Genomic DNA, 24293 nt, shown 5'->3' with positions numbered 1-24293 from the left:
AGCATGTCAAGCCCTAAACTTTAACAAGGTAATTCTACAAACAAGTAATTTGTTCTTCTAGATATCATAGATATCACAGATATTACCTAGAGTTTGCTTGTTAGCTGCTGTTTCACAAGTTAAACCTGCCTTGTTGATTGGACTTGAAAGTATACAAAGATCAAACATGAAATAACATTCTTTAAAAAGTTTTTACATAATCCACATTTTGCAACAGTCCTGTGCGCAGTTTTGGGTACAACAGTATAAAAATGACATGAAGCTGTTTCAGAGGGTCTAAAGGAGGGCATGGAGGGAGGATAGAGAAGGGTCTGGAGAGTGAGGAAGCTGTACAAGGAGTGGCTGAGGTCACCTTTTCTGTTCAGCTTGGAGGACACTGAGGGGAGACCTCATTGCACTTCACAATTTCCTCATGAGGGAAAGTGCAAGGTCATGCGCTGATCTCTTCTCTATGGCGTCCAGGGAATGGCCCGAAGTTGTGTCAGAAGAGGATTAGGTTGGTTATCATGAAAAGGTTTTCCAACCAGAGGGTGGTTGGGCCCTGGAACAGGCTCTCTCGGGAAGTGGTACCAAGTATTACCAAGGGTAATAAGAGTTCGAGAAGCATCAGAGCAATGCACTCAGGCATGTGAAAATGCCAATCACTTGTTTGTAAAATTTTAAAAGTTTAATAGTAATAAAATGGTTGTAAAAACAGTAATATAATTAGAGTAATAATAACTTGGACAATTTGAATTAGGACAATATGAGACAATAGAAACAAAGAGTTATGGATGTCCGGGTATCTTTTTCTGGGCAGCATAAGCCCCAAAAAGGACACCTGTTAGCAGAGGATTAACCCTTAAAAACAATAACCTGCTGCATATTCATACATCTCATACATGATGCATAAATTCCATTCAAACAAAGGATTCTGTCTGGTCATCGTCAGCTTCTTCCTCTGAATCCTAACGGCGTCATTCTGCCTGAGCGAGGGGGGAAGAAGTTCATTCCTCCTGATAATGGAGCAATAAATTCTCTTTCTCTGAAAGATTTAGGTGTCCTGCGGCTGCTATCTCACTGCAAGTCCTTTCTTTAGGAAAAAAAGTATCCTACATAGCATAGTTTCTATTTTAACATTGTTATAAATGATCAATCGAAAGACAAATTATCAAAAATGCGAAAATAATTTATCTTTTTCCACAACCAAAATACAGTCCTCAAAACCACCACAGCCAAAGAGAGAGCGTCGAGCCCGGAATGGCGCTGGGTGAACCTGGATCTGACCTCTATCGCATCGAATCCCCCTTCGTTCACAAGAGTCACTTCTAGCGGGGATGTTTTATACAGTTTATTGTGCCCCAGGCGAAGGAGTCCAAGTTTCTTTTGTAACTCTGCATATTCATAGTTGGTTCTTTCACTGTGCAGAGCTGGACAATTGCCCGTCTCCTGGCTGATAGCCAGCTTTGATTGTGAAGCTGCGTATTCACATGTATGTTCCTGGCGACTTCGGATATCTTGATCGATGTTATCATCAGGAGGATGACTGCTCTTAGGCGGTTTCTGATGAATCGAGATACCGGTGATCATCGCGTTGGGTGTGTCTATGAATGAGCTAAATGCTGATCGTTATCTGGTCACCTTCAGGAATTTCAGAGCTTGAACGGACATCCGCCTCTCAGGGTGCTTGTGGTCAGAGACTTGTTTGGATTTCACGATCTTTATAAAACACATTCTTTTATAGCATGAATTATTTCTAATATATTACAACATTTTGTTATAACCCAAAACTATATTTAACACACTACTTAAGCAAATTAATACAGCTATTATATGTTTTCTAACACAAAACATACAATATCCATTTTAATATTTGCGAAAAGCCAATCATAAAATACGCATTTTTTGACAGGCACAAGGTGTAACTTTTGGGGTGCCCAGTGCAGGAGCGGGACCCCGGGACCCGACGACCCACGCTGGGATATTCTCCGACTCGCCCAACATGGCCCCCAGCGCAGCCGGCCCGCCAAGCCGCGTGTGCAAACAGGCCCCGCCCCTTCTCTCTCTCTCCTGGGCGCTGATTGGTCCGAGGGGGGCGCGCGCCGCAGCCGGTAGCGAGCGCCCCGCCCCTCGGCCGCTAGCGTGCGGTTGCCGCGGCAACCAGGGGCGGGCGGAGCGCGCGGGCCGGGAGCTGAGGGGAGAGCGGAGCCGGGGCCGGAGCCTGGCCGGGCCGGGGGCGCTTCCTACCGGGAAGGAGCCTGGAACGGGTCTCGGCCCGAGCCCACCGTCAGAGCCGCCTTCCCACCCGCCGTGCTGGGAGGTGCTGGGTGGCGGGGCCGCGGGACGGGGAGGGCGCTGTGAAATCGCGCGGCTGTAGGTAGGAAGGAGCTGGGGGACCGAGGGAGGGGAGACCTGCCCGGCTGCCCCTCGCTTATTCTGCTGGGTTTGGAAAAAGGTCTGAGAAGGGGCTCTGAAAGGTGTTTTTTAAATAAAAAGTAAGAAACTGACAGTAGAAAAACAGGCAACCCAGAATGTCCTTTCAGCTCTTCTTTAAAATAAAAGTAAAAAGAAATCCCGTATGGATAAAGGAGAGCTACTGAGCTTCAGACTTGTTTACTAAGAAAGGAAGTTTCTTCTGCCTTCACAGCCTCGATCTTGGCTTTTCTTCAGCTTCTCCTGATTGTAATGCTGGCAGGGAGGATTCTCTGTGCGAGATGGTTTTTGCTGTCTCCTCAGTTGTTCTGACACACTAACGTAGGGCTTTTGTGTATAAGCTATAATACATAATATACATTGGTATATTTACTGGCTGTGAAAAATGCATATTTTATGATTGTCTTTTCGCAAATATTAAAATTAATATTATATGTGTTGTGTTAGAAAGTTATGCTGTATTAATTCTCTTAAGTAGTGTGTTAAATATAGTTTTGGGTTATAAAAAAAAAGTTAAAATAGAAACTATGCTATGTAGGATACTTTATTTTAAATAAAGGACTTGCAGCGAAATAGCAGCCACAGGACACATAAATCTTTCAGAGAAAAAGAATTTATTGCCCTCTTACCAGAAGAGACAAACTTCTTCTCACCTCAAAGGCGCTGTTAGGATTCAGAGGAAGAAGTTGACCATGACCAGACAGAATCCTGTGTTTGAATGAAATTTATGCATCATGTATGAGATGTATGAATATGCAACAGGTTATTGTTTTTAAGGGTTAATCCTTTGTTAACGGAAGTCCTTTTCCGGGCTTGTGCTGCCCAGAAAGGTACCTGGATGTCTGTAACTCTTTGTCTCTCTTGTCTCATATTGTCCTAATTCAAATTGTCCAAGTTATTATTACTCTAATTATATTACTATTTTTATAACCATTTTATTACTATTAAACTTTTAAAATTTTAAAAACAAGTGATTGGTGGTTCTCACACTGGCTAAACAGGTGGCCTTTCTATTCTGAGTCATTAAGTTATATCCACTAGGGTATCTTTATCCCCAGATCATTTATGCATCCCGTTCAATATTAGCTGCTGGCCTTCTTCTCTCTCCCCCATTCTGTAATTTATAAGCTCACTTATATGAGCCAGAGTTTGGAAAAAAAAGTTGGTATTGTGAGAGCCTCTATAATATGACTTAGTGGGAAAAACTCACAGTTTTTGACTGTGCACAACATGCAGTTGTGTGCATGACAAAAATGCTGTGCAGATATAGAAAGAGTTCTGGAGCTTAATACCACCTCTCACAGCCTGTAAAACCTGTTACAGTCTCCTGTATTTTCTAATTTATAATCAGATTATGAGCTTCCATTAACTAGCTACTGTGTGTGAGAATTATGCCTGCTGTGGAGTATTGTGCTCATATTTTGTATGAAAAAGACAAAAAACTAAGATATGATATTCTTAAGTGAACTGAATCCACAAATCAAATAGAAAAATTGTTTTAAATATTTATTAATGCACCAAAAACTTGATAAAATATCAGCAATAAAGAGGTAGGATTTTGCAAGCAACATAGTATCACTGTAAATAAAAAGAGTGTTGGTGAGGTTATGTCAGATTTGAAGTACACATGAAAGCTTTGTTGAAGATCTGGGGTACAAGTAATATAACATTTTCCTTTTTGTTTTTAAGGCATTCTTTACTACTGCTTAGAAGAGCACGTGGAATACAGTATTAAAAGAAGCAGTAGAGCAGCTTGACCTATTACAGAACCATGGTTCGACTAACAATGGACCTAATTGCTAAAAATGCTGGTCACAAGAACCGTAGTGAAGAGGATTTTGGACAATATGTGCAAAAATTAACTCATCTGAATTTATCAGATAAAAATATAGATTCAATTGTAAGATTTGTTTTTATTATTCCTTTTAAACTGGCTACTCTAATGTTTTGTAGTTACTGTTAAGATGAGGTGTTCATTGTTGGAGAGACAAACATGGAAAGCCAAGTTTTACAAATTTGTAAACTCTCAGCATAATCTTTTCAATCTATCTGTGATTTATTCCTTACATTTCAGAGGAAGTCTGAGAAAGGAAAGGAGAGTTCAGGAACAGGAAATAACCCGAGTGAGGTTAACAAATTAGGACTGGTGTAGTGGCTTTTTCAAATTAGCCAGGTTAAAAATATACTTTTTTTTTTTTAATTGCTCCCTGGGGCTTACTCATTTAAAAAATAATCCATGAGCTTTTCGTTTTCAAAGACTAAACCTGCAAACCTAACCCAGTCCTCCTTCCTCTGAGTTTAATAATAGGAAATGTATACAGGTTTCAATAAGTTCTGAGTAAATTCAGATCCCCTCAAGATACTGAGTAAGTTTTGAAACTGCTGAGGCCTGAACCAGCTGCATTGTTGAATGTGGTGAATTTCAATTTCTGCTCTAAAAGTGTGATTTCATTGAAGAAGAAATTGTTTGTTCTGTGTGAACAGATGCTGCAAGCAAACAGGTTTATTCAACTCCTATGCACAGCCATAGCAAGTTAATAATTGGATCAGTCCATTGGATGGGGTCTGCTTCATCAGCTGCCACAGCAAAGTTTTACAGAAACCTTCATGGAGAGTGGTCTTTTAGTTGTTTCATAGGAAAATGTTCAAGAAACTCAACATTTGAGTGTAAATTTGAGTTCAGAAACATATTAAAACAGATTGAAGTGCAAGGTTTTGTAAAAACCAATAATTCTTTGCCAAGAACTGGTTTCTAGTTACATCAGCGCAGTTTAATGGGGACAACTACACAAAAAATTGTGCTTTTCTGATGTGTGATGAAGACAGGGAAGGGAGTGAAGTCACACTGGATGTGGAGTATTTACTGGTGATGTCTGTAGTCCTGAGATTCTGTAGGGCAAAATAGTAATGACAGACTTCAGTCTTTAATCTGTAGATAACTGACAATATATAATAACTCTGGTTTTCTAGCAAAAATAGTTTTAAGAAATGTTTACTAAAGGTGAAAATTTATAAATCATGCATCAGAACTTAAATATAAGAACAATCAATAGCTTCCAGAAGCAGGCAGTCACTGAATGTTAAGTAGCATGTTATTGTTTATTTCAGGGTGACCTCTCTTTCTGCAGAAATCTGAGAGTTCTGTATTTATATGATAACCAAATCAACCAAATCCAGAACTTGGACTTTGCTTCAAACATAACGCACCTTTACCTTCAGAACAATCGTATTTCCAGTATAGAAAATCTCTCACCACTGAAAAAACTTGAAAAACTGTAAGTTGAAAAGAATGTATTTATTTTACTAGTAAAAAGAATAGTTATGACACTTAAATTGTTTAAATTATGTAGCCATTAAAGTCCTTTCAGCTCTTAAATTTTCCTTTTCAAATGGAAGTAATTGCTTATATTTTTTATGAGATGTTCTGTGATAAAAGGAATATCATCTTGACATATATTTGTATTTAGATGATTTTATTTTTTCAGTCGAGTAATATTAATAATAATAGCACTAGATAAAACTGCAAAAAACTGCTTGAATCAGTTAAGTGTATATTCTACTTGTATGCTAGGTTATTTACTTTAGCTATCATAATTTCCAAGTATTATTCAATAATGCTTGGAAAATATTTTTCTATATATATTGAAGCCTTGTGTTTGCTCTTACTTTCAAAGAATATTAAATCTACTTTGTGTTCTGTTCTGTAGGTATTTAGGAGGCAACTATATCACTGTAGTGGAGGGTTTGGATAAAGTAGGAGAACTGAGGGAGCTACATATTGAAAGTCAACATCTCCCTCCTGGTGAAAAGCTTCTGTTTGATCCAGTATCTCTTAACTCCCTGGCAGTAAGTATATTTTGAGAATTACAATGAGCCAATTATCAGGAGATCAGTATTTTTAGGAGAAATTATTAGAGTTGATCATTCTGTGTTTTCCTCCTTTGCCAACTGGTGGCATTATTTGAAATTCTACCAAGAGACTGCCACCCTAATTCTCTTAAAAGGTGTCCCCGAAATTCTACTTCATCTTTTTTTCTTTATGAAGAATGAAAATGAGAATCAAGAGAGAGAGAGGAAATAAGGAAGTATGTGGATGCCCTGTACCAACAGAATGTGAATTAATTAAAAAGGAGGTTGGAATTTATGACTTAGTTAGCTTAGTCTGTTTCATTTGTAGTGAATTATTTTGTTGATATTTCAGTGATTTGATTGGTATAGTTGTTTATTTATTGCCATTTGTATTTCTGTAGAAAAATGGAATGGAAAAAAAAGGCACAAACAGATTTTTCTTCCTGGATATTAAGAACAACACAATCAAAAGCATCCAGTTTTAGTTCTGCAGTTCTTCTATGTTGTGTTATGTCAAGAGTTCAGGAAATCTCTTTGAAGTTGTCTTTCAACATGTTAATTGCTCATAAAACATATAGTTGAAAAGGTTAAAAAGTAGGATTTATTTGCTAATGGATGTAGTTCTGTACTATAAAAATTCCTCTTGTGGTATCTCCCATAGTGCAGTCAGGGCTTGATAAGCCTCTTTTTGTGAAGATGAAAAACTCACTAAAAAGTGAGTTCTTTTGTTCACATGTATATCATAAATATTTGAGCTAGCTCTATTTTTTCCTGTTTTGAGATTATGTAATCCAAGACATGCATTGCTGTTTTTCTTTAATAGAGATGAGTCATTACTGTGAGAGCATTTGTACTTTGTTCCTTCTATAGTGGAGAAATTATCAAAGTAAAGGAAAGTTTTACAGCTGTAATCTTCCCAGGATAATAATGTATAATAACTTCTTCCATGTTTTTCAGCAGCCTGGTCTAGATTTTGTTCTTTGTGGCTTTTAAGGCCTTTTGATGTGTTGGTTAGGTTGTTTGGGTTTTTTTTTGTTTTGTTTTGTTTTGTTTTGTTTTCTATGAAACAATTTTGCATTCTTGATAATACAACATCTTTTGTGGAGGCTAAATGTAAAAATGTTCTATTTTATCCTTTAAGTGTTAAGTGTTTGGAGCCTTTTTAAGGCATTGCTTTTTACTTCTTAATCTGTTTCTGGCTCTTTTAATGGTGTCAGAGGTAAAAGAGGTAAAATCATGAGGCTGTATAGCTCTGTGTGTACCACAGGCAAATGTTTGGATGATGACAATGTCATGAACCTGACTGAGAAGATTAAGTTTATGAACTGTGTTTCTGAGGATGATACTGGTAATTTCCATCTGCAATGTAGGTCTTGATCAAATTTTTGAAGTGGCTTAGTTTTCCTGTATAAACTGCTGAAATAGAGATTTTTCCAAATCATGGTAAATCTTATTTCTTGTGTAATTCTAAACTCATTGGATTAGGAGTCGTTGTCATTTTCTACAGATATAAACTTTTTCCTTTTATGTGCAACTACATTAGTATTTCCCAAGATAAACAACTGAAACACATTTAGATTTTTATCTAAAATGTAAAGATCTCTGTAACTATTATCTGTTACAAATGGCAAAGTGCAATATGTGGCTCAGTACTGTTCAGAGAAGGAGTAAGGATCAGAGGTATGGATACCAAGAGGTTTGGAGGATCAGGCCCGAGAGAAAAGCAGTGTAGTCCAGCTGTTAAATGAGACCACGTGAGTAGCACATGTGGGCCTCAGCTCTGCAGTTCAGATGCACTCTTGGGGCCCACAGTCTAAGAAGAACATGGACCTGAATCTTGGGGCCCACAGTCTAAGAACATGGACATGTTGCAGCAAGTCCAGAGAGGGCACAGAGAGGATTAGAGAGCTGGAGCATCTCTCTTATAAAGACAGGCTGTGAGATTTGGGCTTGTTCAGCCCAGAGAAGAGAAGATTCCAAGGACACCTTATATCACACTCCAGTACCTAAAGGGGTTTATAAGAAAGCTGGAGAGGCACTTTTTACAAGGGTGTGTTGTGAGAGGACACAGGATCATGGCCTGAAGCTGAGCAAGGGCACGTTTACATTACCTGTTAGGAAGAAATTCTCTGCTTGTGACTGAGGGGAGGCACTGGAACAGATTGCACAGAGAAGCTCTGGATGCCCCATCCCTGGAAGCGTTCCAGGCCAGGTTGGATGGAGCTCTGCACAACCTGCTCCAGGGGAAGGTGTCTCTGCTCATGGCAGGGGGCTGGAACTAGATGATCTTTAAGATCCCTTCCAACCCAAAACTTTCTATGATTCTAAAAAATGCAGTCAGTTTCAATGTAGGTTTCATACTTCAAAAGTGGAGTTTGTAGCACTTGCAGAACTCTGTAAAGAATTTGAAGGTGTTTACAGAAACCCAAAAATTCTGTATTTACTAAGAATTTACTAATAATTGAGAAACAATCTTACTTTGGTTTCACTTCAAAACCAAAATAAGTTACATTTTAGGACAAGGTGGAACACCAACATAAAACAATCTGTATGGTGTGTGGAGGTGGTATTTGCATGTTTCTTCTCCATATGTTTGTTCATCTTTTAAGATAATTTTGTATAATAATTTACAACTTCACTCATACATGGCATGAAAAAAATATTTTTCTGCTTTTCTTCCTTCAGAAATCTTTGTCTGTATTGAATATCAGCAATAACAACATTGATGAATTAGAAGAACTGGCAGTTTTGGAAAATCTTTCTTATCTTAAAGCAGTCGACAATCAACTTAAACATATGAAGGTATTAAAGTAAATATTTGTTATTTTAACAAATGGGTGTTCAGGAATTAGCCACGTTCATCCTTATCACTAAATATGTACATATAAAGAAATTTTACTTCTGCAGTTACTAAATCTGGCTTGTCAAGCATGCTCTCTTTTCTCATATAAAAATATTACTGAGAGTAAAACTGGAGAAGCATTTACCTGGGATGTAAAAATTTATAATTTTATTAATTAATACTGAAATGAATTGGATTAAATAGTAACCAAAATCACCAAGACAAAGTCTTGATTGAAATAAACTCTTTATTTTCTGGTTTGCATAATCATTTTATTTCCTTAGTAAACTTAACTTTCATTGCTTAGTAGTTATTAAAAAAACTATTCTTATTACTTCTGAGAACACAACATATTTTTAACTGATTGTTGAGGGAATTTAGCAATTCTCTTTACTAAAGAGGAGATTGCAGTATTTTGTATGCATAACCTATCAGTTATCGAGATGAATTTACTCTATTTGGACTCTTCATTTTTTTACACTATAATATTAAAAATGTTGAATTATGCCCTTCTTTTTTACTACAGAACTATTAATGCTTTGTATTTGAAGTCCTGGCTGGCAGTTGTGATTGAATTTACATCAAAATACAAATCATGTACGCTTTTGCTGAGTAATTAAATTCACATTGAATATGTTGGTTACATCCAAATAGCAAAAAGCTTTTTTCAAATAGGCAATTTCCCCAGATCTTTCCTTTTTTAAAGGAATCAATTTCTGAATAAAACGTATTAAAAAAAATTTGATTGGCTCTTTCTTTCTTATAAATAAAATATACTTCTGTTGTGATGCTTTTAAAAGAAAATTATCATAGCCAAAGAACCAATTAATTTTAAGAATGAGGCAGCATTTTCAGTATCTTAGAGGAAAAACCACTACTATCCTCTGAAACAGAATAAGGAGAGGACAAAATGACTGCATTATTCAGTAACTGTGTATATGTTATTTATTCTTTATTAAATTTCATTATTTAATCATCAGGAAAACCAGAATTACATCTACCCAAACCAGTTAGACCTGAAGATTTCTATATAGTCACAACTGTTGAAAAATTATACAATTAGCATTTGAGTCTGCTATCCCTTACACTTGTACTAAGCTCCAGTATATTTTGAAAGTGACTGTTCTGTGTGTTTCCTAAACAATCTCCAAGTTTTGAAATATATGGAAGAGGAAATGTGTTTCTATTCATATCTTTGCAGATATGTAAAATTCAAATGTGTTTAATATACATTGTCATGCAGGTAGATATTCAACTTTCCAGCTACAATTACTGAGTTTTAAGGGATTGCATTTTGGTAGTCACTACTTATCACTAATATAAATTCTTAAATAAATAAAAACCAAACTGTTCAAAAAAGCAGTAAGCCATGAAAAGTATTTTTTACAAAGTCAGTTTTAACTCTGTGTAAGGCTTTAGCTCACAGTGGACATCTAGCAGGAGAACAATCTTATACAGCCACTGACTGTTCAAAGAAATAGCTGAGGGAAGTTTTGAGTATATTTCAATATTTTTTGCAACCCTGAATTTCATGATTTCACAGCATGCATTGTTCTACAGCTGTGAAAGCTGCAAGGATTTTAGGGGTGTACAGTTCTATACACTTAATTGGTTCTGCTGGCTGAACTTGTTCCATGCCACACGGTCTGCCTCCCTTCTCCTCCCTCTTGCCCCTCTGTTATCAAACTCTGATGTATCCCTCTTTTTCATGCCAAAAGCACTACATCCCCTATTTTCCCTTTCTTGCTTTGCCATCACTGCCATCAGGAACTTCCCCAGGAATGTCCAGCACTGATCAGAGATCGTGGCAGGGAAGTGTCAGAGAACTCTGTACCCAGCTGTATCACCTGGTGGGGAGAGAAGCTGTAGAGGAGCAGGTCTGGTGAACTGCAGGAATAACATGGAATCTTTGAGAAACAGGAAGATATGAAAGGCATAAGAAATCATGAAATACAATCTTATGTAGACTTTCCTCACTTTTGTGTACTTAGTAAAATTATTTTATATTTAAAATTTCAGTTTTTTCACTTTATTATGAAAACCCATATTCCTTTGATTTCTTACCTATGCCACTTTGATTTCAGCATAGTTAAAAATTAGGACTAATAAATTCAATAAATTCAAGCATTTAAGGTCGTGGCTAATACAGGGCTTTGTTAGCATAATTAACAGACATCAAGGCATATGAACTTGTTTCACTTGACTGAAGTTTATATAATGAAGTCTGAACAGTAGACAGATGAAAATCAAGTAATTTTTCTGAATTCATGCAAAATAACTGTGATTAGCTACCACATGCAAAAAAGTCTCAGGTCAGTTATCAAAAATATAATTTATTTTAATAGAAGTGGCTTTTATTTATTTTCTATTGCTTGCTACTTCATTTATCCATCGTATTAAGGTTCTGGTTTGCTTTAGTCAGGATCACAAGGTCTTCTAGACTGCTGTGTACTTGGGTTGGAATTAAGGAAATTTTTTAAAACACTATGTCCATTAAAAAAAACCCCACAACTATTCCTTTTTACAAAAAGCCAGAATATAATTTATTTCTTAAGTTCATTAGTTTTGGAAATATTATGAATTGTGTGAGTCTTTGGATAGATAGAGAAAAATATAGCTAGAATTTCCTGGAAAAATCTGTATTTCCCAAGTCTTTAATTTATTCAACCTCTGCCCAATATTGATTATGACAAGAGATATCACAAAAGATGAATTAATTCGCTTTAGAATTGAGTCAGGAACAAGAGAGAAATTATAGATTTTCTCAAATAGATTATGACAGGTAATCAAACTGGTGACAAATGGCTGTCTGTAGATGTGGCTGGGGCAGTTGGATTAGACGTTTCCAATAAAAACTGGAGCATACTGGTCAAATACCAATTCTTAAATGGCCACTGTTAATTGGTAAGAAAGTTACTGCCAGCACTACAGCTGCCTGCTCAGGCACTTGCCCTTCCCCCTCCCCACCCTCCCCGATGGAATATAATTTGCTCGTCAGGATTTTGTAGCAGACCTCAAAGTGATAGCATGACATGATCATTTATCAAACGGAGCCTGCCCACAAGAGTGTCTGGTCCCTTTAGTACAGCTTATTGAAAGGCTGGGAAGTGAAAGCACTTTATTAGAGACAGGAAGGCAATGAACAACTAGAGCGTATCGAAAGGGTAATCATATTTCAGCACAGGATTAGTGTGCTCTTAGATAAACACACACTGGAGTAAGCATGTTCAGGGTCATTTATCAAGTAAGTAACAGCTAACAAAAATCTGCAGGACTCTGTATACATTCATCAAAGTTAAACTGTATACATTTTGTTTCAGTCATAGACAACTTTTTGTTGCAAAACTATTACTTGGAAAAATTCTTTCTAATGAAATCTCGAACACATTATAGACTTCAATGATAGTATCTGAATGCTTAGGTAAGGATAAATAAATATACTTGCTAAATTATTTTTTTAAGTAAGTCTAGCCTAAAATATTTTGCCCCTAAATTTAGTTTGTGATTAAGTGTTAGCACCTAAACTGTGGGGGTTATCACGTTGCTATCCTGATACATACTGATCAAGCTTTGCTGAATAAAATTACAAAAATTATTAACATTTCTTCATGTGGACTAGTCCTCAGAGTTTCTTTCATTGTTTTATCAGTCTTGATCCTCACAGAACCAGACTTTTGCTCTCCAGTTTTATAAAAATACATTTTTATCACTGAATAACAATAGATGATATCACCATCACCATAGATAGACCAAAGTTATAGGGTTTGGAGGTATGAGGCTGTGCTGCCACTTTCTCTTCCACATGATTTTTCTAAACATGGATTATATAACTGATAGAATATTTCCAGGAGGATTTTCTACTACGGGAGATGAGCCAGCAAAAGCAGAATTCTCCCTGCTTGTGTTAGCCAAGCAAGTTTCTAAATTTGAGGGAGCTAAGAGATATCTACATTGCTAGAGATTTCATGGTGGGCAGCAAGCTACAAAGTTTTACACCCTCTGCAGTTTAGAATCCATCACAGCATGATCAGTAGAATTTTCCAAATTATTACAACAGCAGAACATAAATCCTCTCTCCTGTTTATACCTATTGTCTTGAATCCCTCCTTAAGCTTTTCACACATACAAGGAAAACCTGTCAAGAGTGAAAGTTAAATGGAATTTTGGAAAGAAAGTATTTCAGAAAGTAAGGTGTCTAGTGGAAAGGACCAATCTGATAAAGTCTGCATGTTTTCAACTTGGATTTATTATATTTGAAAGACAGAGTAGTTTCATCTAGGTCATACTGCCCCTGGGTAAGCAGACAGAAACAGAGATGCAGAAAGGTATATTTCACTAATTTCACTTTGTAGGCCAATACTGTAACTGACCACCCACAGTTAGGTAAGGGGGGGATTACTGTTTCTCCTGTAAAATACAGTTCTACAGATATAAAAAGAGAGAGGCAGTCCACTGTGGATTGCATGATTTTTAGTTTTTTTTTCTTTTCGTCTGTACTTTATCTGTATAAGGTGTTTATTCTTCCACACAATGATATTCTTAAGGGCTCTTTTAGACTTTGGGGATGCACTAACAGACATTGTGTATAATACGAATTTTTTCATTGCTAGTTCCAAGGTTTTGGGTGCTTATCAGTGGGATTGAAATGGTAATTTTCCATAGCTGGCATTACTGTATCCCTAAAAATGCAGCATCTTCCAACATCACTGTTTTTCTGTGCAATTTTGATACATTCAGAGGATGCTGTGGACCACTCTGAAAATCCACATTCTGAATGTACATAATACAGGTGAATAGTCTCATTGAAGTTATTTCTGTGTGCAGGATTTGGGCCTGGCTGAACAAATCACATTACTGTTGAATTTTACTCTGGAGGGGGAAACATAATCACAATGTTCTGTTGTTCCAATTGCAGGACTTGGAGGGTGTATTAAAAAAATGGACAAAGCTACGCAGAATAGATCTTACAGGAAACCCCATCTGCCAAAAACCAAAGTACAAGGATAGGATTATAGTACAGTCACTGACTTTAGGTAAAAAATTCAATCAGTAGCCCACCCATAACCCCCAGTCTTTTAGGAAACAACTGAAAAATTAATTGTTCTTGCACTCTGCATGTAAACACAGTTACTGCTATAGATATTTATGTCAAATCATGAACTTTTAATTTATGTAGAAAGGTAATATGGCTTATGTATCAGCTTCACAAACCATCCTGCTTAGCTTTTGGTATTAGTCATAGTAATCATTTGTTTTATAATAGATGATTGGTGAGATTGTTACAAGACGGTTTTTTGTGTTAATATTCCAGATGTGAAACTGATTTTCAAAGATCAGTTTTATCTATTCCCCTATCAATTTGTAGTGGTTGCTAAAGTGTTTTTGTTGTACAGTGCCAGTTATGCAGATCCCACCTTACTGTGTTTGAATTTGTCATATAACATTAATCCTTAAACTTATAAGCAGTTCACACTTATGTTGTGAGTGTATTTGTTAATCTTAACACTTAAGGTGCAGTTTTTATTATCATTTTGCATAAAATCTTAGCATGAAAGGAATAAGCTGATTCTTCTGTATCTAAATATTTATACTGTAGAAATAAGTTTTAAAAAATCTGCTTCTTTTTCCTTTTTATTGGATAAAGATGGTGATTATTTTTAAAGTTATAATGACAGAACTTGGTTTTTCTCATAGCACAAAATATTGGCCATTTAGAAAAAGAAAAATCCTTTCTGCACAATGAAAATAACAGTGCCTTAGGACAGTTCTAATGCAACCTAAATTTGTGGGCACATGAGGTATTTCATTTGGGCTGACTCAAACATGCAGATGCAACCAATGAATCATAGAGCATAAGGTTTATGGCACCTAAGTGGGTAAAGTTAATCTTAGAGAGGCAAATCTCTGGGACTGTCTCCATTATCAGTAGAATTCCTTGATTGCTAAGATGTGCAGTTTCCCTCTCCACCTGGATTTCTGCATCTATCTATACCCTGTGTAAAAGCATAACTTTTCTGCAGAATGTTATAGAAAGTCTTGCATGTTAACAAAATGTGAAATATGTATATTTCCCTTGAAATTTATTAAACTGTAGATTTTTATTTTTTTGTAATTCAGACATGTTAACTTTCTTGCAGCTTGAATATGAATATCAGTCTTTATTGGGTATTTTTTTCTTTACCAAAATACTAGAAAAAGGAAAAAAGACTTGAAGAGAATTAATATAGAACAAATACACATTACCTACAACTTTGTATGATCCTTTAGTTCACTTTGTATCACAGAAAATGTTCTCTTTTGCAGAATCCCTGGATGGGAAAGAAATTCAAGAAATGGAAAGACGTTTCTTAATGAATTGGAAAGCCTCCAGAGCTGCCAGGCAAAAAAGCAATGAAAGAAAGACTGATGAACAGGCAGCCAAAGTAGAATCTTGTAAGCAAACAAATCAATTACTTTATGTTTATTTAAAACTTACACAAATCATAAAATTACAGCTAAAAAGAAATATACTAAGAATTGTTTATAAGACACTTGTACCAGTGATGAGTCCAAAAGACTTGAGCAGAAATTGACATTTTTAAATATAAAATTTAATTTTAGCACTAGTTCATATACAGTTTTTTTTCCTCACATCCGAACCACCCAGAGTTATGGAAAGGGGTAGCTAGTGCATTTTGATTGTGTAAATATTCACATTTACATCCATATTTTTAAAATGTTGGGCATTCTAGAATGCATGAAATGCATAAAATATATCAGACTTTTAAAATCTATTTGCTTATACTTATTTGATTTCTGTATATTGTTAGTCCTTTAAAGGCCTTTGCAAGATACATGTCTAGCAGAAGTCCAAGTTTTTAACTTGGAAAAAAAAATGTCTGGGAGGTAAAAATGAGGTTAAAAGGCAACCTGTTCTTCAAGTGGGAAAACAAATTAGTTTTGAAACTCAAGCAAAGCCTGAAATAAACTTTGATGTTTTTTAAAAAATGGTGGGAAGGTGGTGGTTGTTACAGAGTTGGCTGCAGATTAAAACATAAATGACTTAACAGCATGTCTTGCTATCTTGCAGGACTTGGATACAGACATTAAACTTGAAATTATTCAAAATTGCTTGAATTACCACATTTATAAAATAAAATTGGGGACATTTACACTGTTGCTTTCAGAAAATAAATTAATATGTTATTTTTGAAGACATGAAGGCTGATGCTCTGCATGCCAGCACCAGCCCTAAAATAGTTGGAGTCTGCTCATTGCTTGGAAGCCATATGTAAAAGGCAATGGTTCTGAAATGGTCTTCTGAATAACTACTGATATAAGAAGGTGCTATTGAATAATAAATGGTCTTCTGAATAACTACTGATATAAGGAGGTGCTAATTGAATTTACTCCCTTTCAAATAACTCTACCTGAATGGGAATACCTGTTTTAATATTCACCTTCATCAGTGTTTGCAGCACTTTCTATAACTCCATTCAAAGTTTTCCATTCTCAGTTATCAAATCTGAGGTATTATACCTTAAGGTTCATTACATTGTTTTCTATAATGAGATATATTGGAACCTGTGATCAATCACACTGAATATATATGGTTTCACTTGGGATATTGAATTAATCCTTTTTTTTGTTGTTGGTGTTTTCTGCAGCTGACTTTGAAGCACCTTATTTCACAATTCCTCTTCACCCCAGCCGCCCTGTGAAAGAAAAAAAAGAAAAACCAGATTTTTTAGATTTGGCTCACAAGCAGAAAGGTGAAAGAAAACCTCCACCAAGAATCCGTGAAAGAAGAAGTCAGACAAAAACTCAGGTGTGTTTCTCAAACAACTTCCTTTTAGTTATGTTGGTTATTGCTTGTCTGAAGTTATTTTTTTAAACCATGTTATATTTATTGTCTTTATTTCTTTGAAAGACAGGATAATAGATTTCAGTTTCTGGTTAACAAATCAATGGACTAGCTAATAGCAGTAACTTTAGGGTTACTAGTTTCTGTCATATGCATTTAATTGTAATAATTTTCCATAAGGGTAAAATAATGTTGAAGTTAACTCTCAGAAGTAAGTTGAGGTGTGAGAACCATTGGTGAAGGGTGATGCTGTGGATGGAATTATCTGGAGAAGAAGAAACAATCAATTTTCATCATTACAGCTTACTTCTAACAGCCATGCTCCAGTTTCACCTGTGGCAATAGTATAGTCAAGTATTTGGAACCTAATATCACTCCTTCCAGATTTTCAATGCTATTTTTAACCTAACAGTTTTATTACTTATCAGCTGAACTAGCCAACAAAAAACCCCACATCATTTATACAGTGCTGTCAATAAAATAAATAAATGCATGCAACTGACATAGGCATTTTTTGTAATTAAATTAGTACATGTACTATTCTATTTTACATTCAAGTTAGAAGTTATTAGTATGTTTGACAATTCAACTAAGCAATATTTAATGCTATTTTATTTTTGACACCTTACTTTCCATTCTATGAGTTTTGCTTATTTGAATTCTTTGTTCTGATTAAAAATAGCTGCTTTTCTGTTGAGAAGGGAAGAAGAATTGCAAATCACAAAGCTCCTTTCTTTCAAATAATAATTTTTATTCATCACAGGCAATGGATATATTCTGGTGTAAAGGAGAAATTGAATTTGTCAAATATGTACCCGTTATTGAACTTTTTTCTTTCTCAGAAAGCACAAAGCAGTGGAGCAGTTAAAAACAAGAAGTGCAGAAACAATGTACTCATTATTATAAAAAATAATATTGTAAGTACTTCTATAGTAGTACACTATTATTTTCCAGTGAATAGTACAGGCTTCTTAAATTTGGAGGGATACAGACTATACTCATGCCATATAAATGTTGGGATTTTTAAAATTCTATTGTAAGATGGATTTATCCACATGCTCAGTGTTCTGTCAGCTTGCATGTCATTTCTATTAGCATCCTGTCTTTTGGGCCAAGCTGAGTAAAACTGTGCTTTGCATTTACCATTCCCCTTAGTCCTAAAAAAGAATGCAACATGTGTGTACAAAGTCTTTTCTCCTGTAAGACTTTCTGCTATTCCCTTTGAGGCAAAGCATTCTGATTCTGCTTTACAATGGTAACAAGCTGAGCTTTGCTTGGCAAATATTTTCCCAGTATTAAAAATCTGGAATACAATCACGGCTCTGTTGAAATCCCTTTTGAGCACAGAAAGGCAAAGAGAGCACCTTCCATACTTGATTGAAATAAAATGTCTATATTTTTATTAATTTACATTTGTAAATTAAACAATTTAAGTGATTTTTTTACTGGTAATTAGAAGATTTTAGCCTGATTTCACAGAAAGTTTAGATGAAACTGCAGTCAGATGACATGCATTCAATATTTTCAAAAAACTTCAAAATGGGACTTTCATCTTAGATGCTGAAGGTTACTGTGCCTCACAATTTCACGTGTAATCACTGATCCTGAGATGTATTCTAATCTTGTTAGTAGAGGAATTCCATAGAAACAAAAGTTTTAAAGTTTTGTGAATTTTTAGAACAAATATTGGGGAAAAACCCCAAAACCTCAAAAAATAGAAATATTCGTTCTCAGAGCCAATGCAGATATGAAAAAATGACAAATCATAGTATTCCCTTGCCAGATCCACTAATTAAGGATATACATGAATGTGCTCACAAGTAAAGGAAGGAATTTTTTTCAAACTGAACAAATACCTGTATTGTTTAATTGAAATTCAGTATCAGACCAAAGAAATTAGTGGGTCTTAATCCTGTGTTAGTCAAATAAATTATTCCAACAGATGTTTCCTCTTTCCCTATACATACTAGGTGATGTTTGACCTTGGCAACTGAAAAATAGGCATTAAATACCTTTCTAACATACATCTAAGATCCACTGAGGATTGCATGTAGCTTGAACAATGAAAAAAGCCACTTATTACTAGATTACTAAAATATGTCATTAATCTTTCCTTTTTGATGATATGAAAGCAATAGCAATTTTATATTGAATTTTAAGTTAGTTTTGAACATTCAGAGAAAATTATGGATATTGGCAGGAAGTAATTAAAAGACACCAAATCACTTAACTATTTTAAAGATACCTAATACCTTCCAATGGGATACACCATTATTAATGTTCCCTGAGTAGAGAAGTTGTTGAAATTTTGATGTTGTAAACTTAATCTGTAACCAGCAGTTTCTACCCAGATTGCCTTACTCATGGAATTAAATATTGTGGTAGGTATTTGTAGCAATTCAGAATGTGGTGGGAAAGTCACCTTTTGTCCCTCCATTGTATGTTATGGGATTAGCAATGTGGAAATATCTTTAAATTATACAGTCAGCTTGTAATAAATATGCTGGATTGTGCCAGCTAATCATAAGCCACTCTGCTGCCACCATGCACATCATGAATATTTCAAGTTCTAGTCCAAAAGGAAGGAACTTGCAGTGAACAGTGTTAGTTCTCCCTCTTCTTAGGCAGATGCTTGTATGAACATTGCATTTAATTAATTAAATATTTATCAATGCCCTGAGTTGCAGTGATGTGTGTGGTCTGAAATCTACACAGGATAGTGTATATTTGATAACAGGTAGGAATGTGCATGTTCTGCATGTATACTGGGTTTTTGTTTTCATTAATCTAGCTAGCATCATAATAAATAGAATCATTACAGCCTATTATATGACAGGTTTTTGGGGCAAAATGATACTGAGACTGATAATGGTAATGATGTACACCCAAAACATAAGCTTTGCAATCATACACTTTGCATTACAGAATGGAGCTCTTTTATTTGAGAGAGAGGTGGGGAAATATGTTACCTCTGGGTGACCTAATTCTTGTTTTCTTACTGAATATCAATTTCAGCAAACATCTGAAAATTCAAAAATAAAAAAATTATCCTCAGTCTTAGCTGCAGGAGAAGGAGAAATACAGATTTAAGATATAAACCAGGGCAGTTTTAGCTGTGCACCCTCGAGTTGGTTTTAGCAGCAAAGAGCTTGCAAGCACTCCAAATGTATTCAGAATTAGGTGCATTAAATACTTAGAGATAGCAGCTGGAGCACTTTGCCAGCGCTGAGAGCATGCTTAGAACAGACAGGGAGTGCCTTTTCTCTCTGCCCTCTCACTGCCTTTCCTTAGTGATGGTGTTGAAGGAAAAATGTAAACATTTCTTAGTGAGGTCTACAAAGCACCAATCAGCATTTAGTGCTGAGGGCTGTGGAAGAGAAATGTAAGGAATTTGCTTGCTGTTGAATTATTCAGCCATGACATAGGATATGAAAGGAGTCACCATAATGCTAGATAAAGTGTAAGGATAAAGAGATAAAGTGAAGTTCTGAAATTAAATAGGATTGCTGAAGCAGAGCCATTTGAATGAAGGTCAGGTATTAGAAGTTTCTGGTTACTGTGGCCCATGTAAGGTCTCAGCAGGCAATTCAGCCAGTTTTAGTGGTTGGTTCCCCCTTTTTTTTTTTTTTTTGTTAAAGTGAGTGTAAATACTTTTGCAGAGACATAATTAATATTATGGTAATCTGCAGCCTAGTGGTATTTTTGGTATCCATATTTACAGCCTTGCTGAATATGGTGCTGGATGATTCTCCCTGTGATCGTTCATACTCTGTTCAGAAGCAAAAATCTAACTGTCTTCACAAACATACAAGACACAAACAATGGCATTGTCTTCTGCCTAAACTTCTTTCAGTAGTGTAATTTTAAAAAACCAAGAAAAAGTAGGTCTACTATATGCTAAAACTGTAGTACTTAGCAGTGCCATGTCATCCAGTGTCCTAAAGGCAGTGACAAAGGGCATCCCTTTTTCCTGTGCCCCACTGCAGTTCCCTGTGCTGTGCCTGTGCCCAAAGCTGAGGAGGAGTAAGGATCTAAACTGTGCTGGCAGAACACGTGCACAGAGCCCCTGTGCCCTTGAGGAGAGCACATTCTTTCAGAGCAGAGAGCATGTTAGCTGGTGAGCAGATTGCCAGCTAGACTGAGATACTCCTACATGTCTGGCTGGCCAGATAGAGCACAGGCACGTTCTTGCTGGGCAATCTGGCAGCAGCACGTTTGCTTGCAATAGCTGCTCCCTCTGCCAGGAGATAGGGGCTGTTCCTGGACGTTTAGAAGACCAAATGGCACATGTGACTTGTCAGCAGCTTACCAGGGCACATCTGGGGCTGCAGGCTGTCAGAGGCTCTCAAGAACATCGAAACCCAGACTGTCTGAAGCCTTCTGCATAAAATACATGAATATTTAGAATGCTTTAGGTTGGAAGATCATTGAGTCCAACCATAAGTCAGCAACATTTTAAACAGAATGCAGAATGAGAGGGGACTACTTAGTGATGTTAGTGTGAGTTGTGTCTTGTAACTGGGTCCATCAAGACTGTATCAGGAATTAAATACTATTTTAGGATGATAAACAAAAAGCAAACTCAGATCTTTGCCTATCTATTTTTCAGGTCTACATGCTCACCCTAATAGTTACTAGATAAATGAAACATTCAGTATGCAGTATTTATTTTTTCCCCATCCTTAAATCTTTGTTGTCAGTACTTTTAGAGTACTGTTGAGATAAAACCTCAAAACTTCATAACATTTTTGATCTGCTGTATTAGCATTGCACATTTTTTATTGTGTAACTGACAAAATTATAAATATCCTTTTAATAACAAAAATGTGAATCTAATTAGAAAATTGTAAAAGAAGTAATACTGTGGTTTTAGGTTTTTAAAATACATAACTACATGGGAGTTGGAAAAAGTAATTTGAGGTTTAAATAAAGACTGCTGCTTGAATAGGAATATATAAATAAATTCTGTCATTTCAGTATAATTCTGTTGAAGTCAGTTCCAATAATCTAATTTACTGCAATAATATAAACACTCTTTCAATATTTGCCTTCCTGTACCCTGTCTCACATAATGTAGGCACACTCCCCTCTCTGAAAAGTTGAAAGCAGCTGCTTTAACAAAGTTGAGGTGAAAACACAGTCACTGTGCCCTCATCTAGCAAGATGAGCTGCTACATTTTGGAGGACAGCACTGCAACCACCAATTCCTTCGTAGCAGCTATACCTCCTCAAATTCACTTCCAACCCCTTGGGATGTATCCCATTCAGTTGCAAAGTCTTGGATATGTCAGATTTGCCTTAGTGGTTCCTAAATCAATCATCTACTGTTGGTAGAATTTCTCCCCACCAGAAAGTAGGACCTAAGAGGTGTGAGACCAGGCCTTACCAGTAAAGATTCCAATGCTTTTAGAGCATCCACAGTACTGTTGGTGTGTTAGAAGTACCAAAAGGAAAATAAATAGACATCATTGCCCAAATACCTTCCTTTGATAATGCTGTTACCATAATCAGAATATGTGTAAACACTCAGTGTTTGAGTTACTGATCTAAAGCTCATGTTTGAACTTTCAACCCATAACCAATGAAAAAATCCTATTTTTTTCTAATGCCGTATTATTTGTTTCTATATGCAGGTATAAAGCAGCACACAGCACTGCCTGTGATACAGCTTTAAAAGGCATACAGTTCAAAAGTCCTCAGATAGACAGGGGAAAAAAATAGCCAGAAAGCTGTCAGTGTTCAAGATGTGCCCACTGATTTTTCAGGATGAGGATTCAGACATGATCCATTAATATGGGATAGTTATGTGATTGTATTCAGAGTGTAACTGGTAAAAGTTAAGTGCAACTGAAAGGCTCTCTTCCCTGTTTTTATTATTTTTTTTATCTCAGTGTGGTGTGCAAAGTAACTATCCTGACTAAGAGAGTTCTGAGGCAAAATGATTAATTATGTGAACCTGATTATTTACAGTCACAAAATTATAAATGCTATATATTGTAACTGGAAACAATGCTTTTTACTTTGCTAGGGAAAAAAAAACAGTGATTTTTTTTTATTTTAAGTCACTTGGCCTTGAAGAATTCTAGGAATTCACTGCTAAAAGAGTTGTATTTAAGCCTTACCTCTTCAATCAAACTACACTGTAACCAGACACTACAGAAACGACTGACTACATCTTTCTGTTCTCTTAATTCTGAGCAGAATTAATTGCTGCATCAAAACCAAGATAAATTCAAGCCAGCTGTGAAATGATCCATGTAATAGACTAATACTTTAAATCAAAAAGAGTTTTTAATCAATAAGCTCTTCCTTTCTTGGAGAGTTGATATGTTAGACTGCCATAGTAACCACTGATTACACGTCCAGTAAAGTTGGGTATAATCAGTTACATTTAGTTTGTAGGCAAATATTTGGGAATAAAAGACTGACTCTTAGCTGATTTCATTTATATGAGAAATTGTTTTGATTATTAATAAGATTTTTTTATTATAGGACTTGAAAATTAAAGTATTTGATACGCATTTACGTAGGAAAAAACGTTAATACCATTTCTGTCCATGGAAAAAGTAATTTTTGTAATAAAGGGATGTACAATACCCCAAATAGACAGATTCTGTCAATTCAGAATATTCTGGTTTCAGGTTTGGCATTGGGAAGAAACACAAAAGGGCTTTCACTGCAGCAGCCAATAATCTTGCAATAGTTAAAGATCTTTTTTTCTAATCAGCAGCATTTGATAACATTGCTTCTCATTTTTATAGAAATGCTGAGTGCTCCCAGGAAGTGTAAATGACAACGGGTGCAATAGGTGCTTTTGTGGGGCTGTGACATGAAGATCTCACCTGTCTCCTCTCATCTCTCTGATGTAGGTTGAGGAGGAATCTGAAGCAACAACATAATTGTTTGAATTTTAGAAGCCAGAAGTTACAGGATGTGAAGATTTGGCCATTATCGATTTTCTTTTTCCTTTTTCTCCCTCAAAGCTTACAAAGAAAGATACTGGTGTCCCTTTGGATATGTTGCCTGTGTCTTTTTAATCTCCAAACCAGACAAAATTAAGTATGTTGAACTTAACACTGCTTTCTAAGAACATTGGGGAAAAAAGGGGGCCTGCCTATTTATTTAGAAGCAATGCTTTGTCTCAAAAGCATGTAAAAACATCAGCACGTGCTAGGTTAAATTGGTTGCCTAATTCTTAAGCTTCCTCAAGAAATGAACTGGTTTTAGCCAGTGTCTAGCAGATGTTTCTTTCCCTACGTGGCACCCAGCAGATGTGCAGAGACGTGTTCACAGCAGTCATGGAGTCTTTAAGGTTGAAAAAGACCTCTAGGGTCATGCAGTCCAACT

At 36.0% G+C, this 24293-nt stretch overlaps 1 protein-coding gene across 2 annotated transcripts; it reads left to right on the top strand.

Annotated features, from left to right (window-relative positions):
• Nucleotides 1-2243: 2243 nt before the first annotated feature.
• PPP1R42 (protein phosphatase 1 regulatory subunit 42) lies at nt 2244-23938 on the top strand. Of its 2 annotated transcripts, XM_064703537.1 has the most exons (9): nt 2244-2356; nt 4102-4312; nt 5521-5687; nt 6120-6258; nt 8947-9063; nt 14019-14136; nt 15407-15535; nt 16750-16910; nt 23816-23938. In XM_064703537.1, the coding sequence occupies exons 2-9, from the start codon at nt 4184-4186 to the stop codon at nt 23843-23845; spliced, it is 990 nt and encodes a 329-aa protein (XP_064559607.1). In that variant the 5' UTR covers nt 2244-2356; nt 4102-4183; the 3' UTR covers nt 23846-23938. The 2 variants fall into 2 exon arrangements, with proteins under 2 accessions (XP_064559607.1, XP_064559608.1); XM_064703538.1 differs by lacking the exons at nt 14019-14136; nt 15407-15535; nt 16750-16910; nt 23816-23938 and adding an exon at nt 9630-9765.
• The last annotated feature ends 355 nt before the right edge of the window (nt 23939-24293 follow it).

The sequence above is a fragment of the Zonotrichia leucophrys genome, chromosome 2 (assembly GCF_028769735.1).
Source record: "Zonotrichia leucophrys gambelii isolate GWCS_2022_RI chromosome 2, RI_Zleu_2.0, whole genome shotgun sequence".
Lineage (NCBI taxonomy): Eukaryota > Metazoa > Chordata > Aves > Passeriformes > Passerellidae > Zonotrichia > Zonotrichia leucophrys.
Note: the sequence above shows the minus strand (reverse complement) of the source record. Positions and strands in the feature narration are given on the sequence as shown.